The following is a 2363-nucleotide window of genomic DNA, read 5'->3' on the forward strand; positions in this document are numbered from 1 at the left end:
GCTTTAAAGTTTGCATCATTGATTCTGTTACTCTCCTGTTTATTACTGTGAAGCTGCTTTAAAATAAAGTCTATTGTATAAAGTGCACTAGAAATGAAGGTGACTTGATTTGATTTTAGCTTTTGCACACTGTGATGTGGTTCGTATTTTATGTGATGTGTTCATTAAGTGCCGTTTCCCACAATCCTCTCTGTTTCCCGCTCAGGGGCTCGATCATGCGTTCCCGTAGCAACAGTCTGGAGGACACGGTGAAGGTGAAGCTGTCTCAGGCCAGAGGACGAGCACGGCGGCAGACGTCCGAGCGCGAGGACAGTCACGGGACGAGACGTGCTCCTGAAGACACGAAGAGGAACCCGACGCAGAGAGAGCGAACCGCAGCCAAGAGCCGAGACCTGTCACGAGACGACCTGCTCTTCCTCCTCAGCATGCTGGAAGGAGAGCTGCAGGTCGCGTCAAAATCTAAATCTATTTTCTCAAATGCATGTCAGATCTTATAGTGAATAATCCATCTGTGCACGTTTCATTTTTAAATGTTTTGATCTGGTAATGTTGGATCAGAATGTCATAGCTGGATCCGCTCTCTGGTGACGTATGCAGGATTTCTCCAATCATTTAGTCTCTTAGGCTCCGCCCCTCAGGCTCACGCTCATCTGCATGCACTGAGCCGCGCCCACATCTCAACATCCAATCGACAACCGATTCACAGAATCAAGCCCCGCCTAACATTTATTATTTTTCAGTAATCCATTAGTCTCTGATGTACATCATAATACGAAAGAAAAGATCTGACAACATTTAATTTTTATCACATTCAAGAATGAAAACTATAACAATAAAGTTATAATAATTGCTGTAACTGTAAGAGAATAGCGAAGTCCGTGCTAATCACTTTCAAAGTTACTTTTTCCAGCTGATAAATAATATAAACACTGAAAGCCAATCAGAATCCTTCTGACTTTAAAGAGATTGAGCATTTAAAGTGGCAGATGACAAAACTGCAGCCCGCACTTAAAATAAAGCATTGTCCGCACCAGATAATGTAGTTTTCGTTATAGCTATCGTTACAGATGTGTACAGGCCTTTAGACAAGTCATATTGTAAATTTTCTTTCCTGAGACTGATGTAGTGAAAGTTTCTTACACCAAAAACAGTAAATTAGTTGATTGTAATCATCGTCTGCCTGGTAACAGTCGTAATACAGTATAATACACGTAAATCTTTCTGAGTAAAAGTTCATACAATGTCTGTGTGTTTTCTGTCTGTTGACAGTATTTTCTGATTTATGATTAAAAGAGAAATCCAAAATCCCTTCTGTAAAACCTTTTAACTGTAATATATCAACAATATGAAACTAGAATTATGAACCTGGCTTTATGTAATGTTCAGATTTATGTTCTGGAAATGAATGAAAATGATGCGTATTATTGCATATATAACCAGAACATTTCAGAAAACTTGTAATACAAAAAAACGTGTGCAATTCTTAATGTAATCAATCAACGGGGAAAGTATGGTGATGTTCATTAGTTAAGTTTCACCTGTTCACCTGGTGTCTCTCCTTAATATGAGGCAGAGAGTCAAACCCTGTTAATAACAAAGAGGCATTAGTCAGTCCCTGATCAAATTAATAATAAAAGGGAAATTAATTAGAGCTCCAGGCAGTTAATATTCATTCAGTTTTAAATGCAAACGCAAAAGCCCTTCACCTAATGAATTCATAGTTTGTTTCTGTGTTTTAATGACACGCGTGTGTTTGCTGCAGGCCAGAGACGAGGTGATCACCGTCCTCAAAGCTGATAAAATCGATCTGGCTCTGCTGGAGGCCAAATACGGCTTCGTGACGCCACCGAAGGTGATACAGGCGCTGCAGAGAGACGCCATCCAGGCCAAGAACGGCAGCTGGCAGGAGGACATCTATGAGAAGCCCATGAGCGAGGTACGAGAGTCTCCTTCCAGCTCTGCAGGTCCACACACGGCTCTCAGCGTGTTCTGAGTGTGTTCTAAACGTGTTCTCAGTGTGTTCTCAGTGTGTTCTGAGCGTGTTCTGAGTGTGTTCTCAGTGTGTTCTGAGCGTGTTTGTGTTCTGAGCGTGTTTGTGTGTGTTCTCAGCGTGTTCTGAGCGTGTTCTCAGTGTGTTCTCAGCGTGTTCTGAGAGTGTTTTCAGCATGTTCTGAGCGTGTTCTGAGCGTGTTCTGAGTGTGTTTTCAGCGTGTTCTTAGCGTGTTCTCAGCATGTTCTGAGTGTGTTTTCAGCGTGTTCTGAGCATGTTCTCAGCATGTTCTCAGCATGTTCTCAGTGTGTTCTGAGCGTGTTCTGAGTGTGTTCTCCGCGTGTTCTGAGCGTGTTTGTGTTCTGAGCGTGTT

General features: G+C 42.2%; 1 protein-coding gene across 1 annotated transcript in view; it reads left to right on the plus strand.

Moving 5' to 3' along the window:
- The first annotated feature begins 206 nt into the window (after positions 1 to 206).
- Positions 207 to 2363, plus strand: part of LOC107756872 (filamin A-interacting protein 1-like) — a 37675-nt gene continuing 35518 nt past the window's right edge. Inside the window, exons 1-2 of the mRNA XM_016574186.1 lie at positions 207 to 446; positions 1763 to 1936. Coding sequence (XP_016429672.1) covers positions 216 to 446; positions 1763 to 1936 — 405 coding nt within the window. The 5' untranslated portion in view covers positions 207 to 215. The remainder of the gene's footprint in view (positions 447 to 1762; positions 1937 to 2363) is intronic.

The sequence above is a fragment of the Sinocyclocheilus rhinocerous genome, unplaced genomic scaffold (genome assembly GCF_001515625.1).
Source record: "Sinocyclocheilus rhinocerous isolate Xijiao unplaced genomic scaffold, SAMN03320098_v1.1 scaffold1434, whole genome shotgun sequence".
Classification (NCBI taxonomy): Eukaryota; Metazoa; Chordata; class Actinopteri; order Cypriniformes; family Cyprinidae; genus Sinocyclocheilus; species Sinocyclocheilus rhinocerous.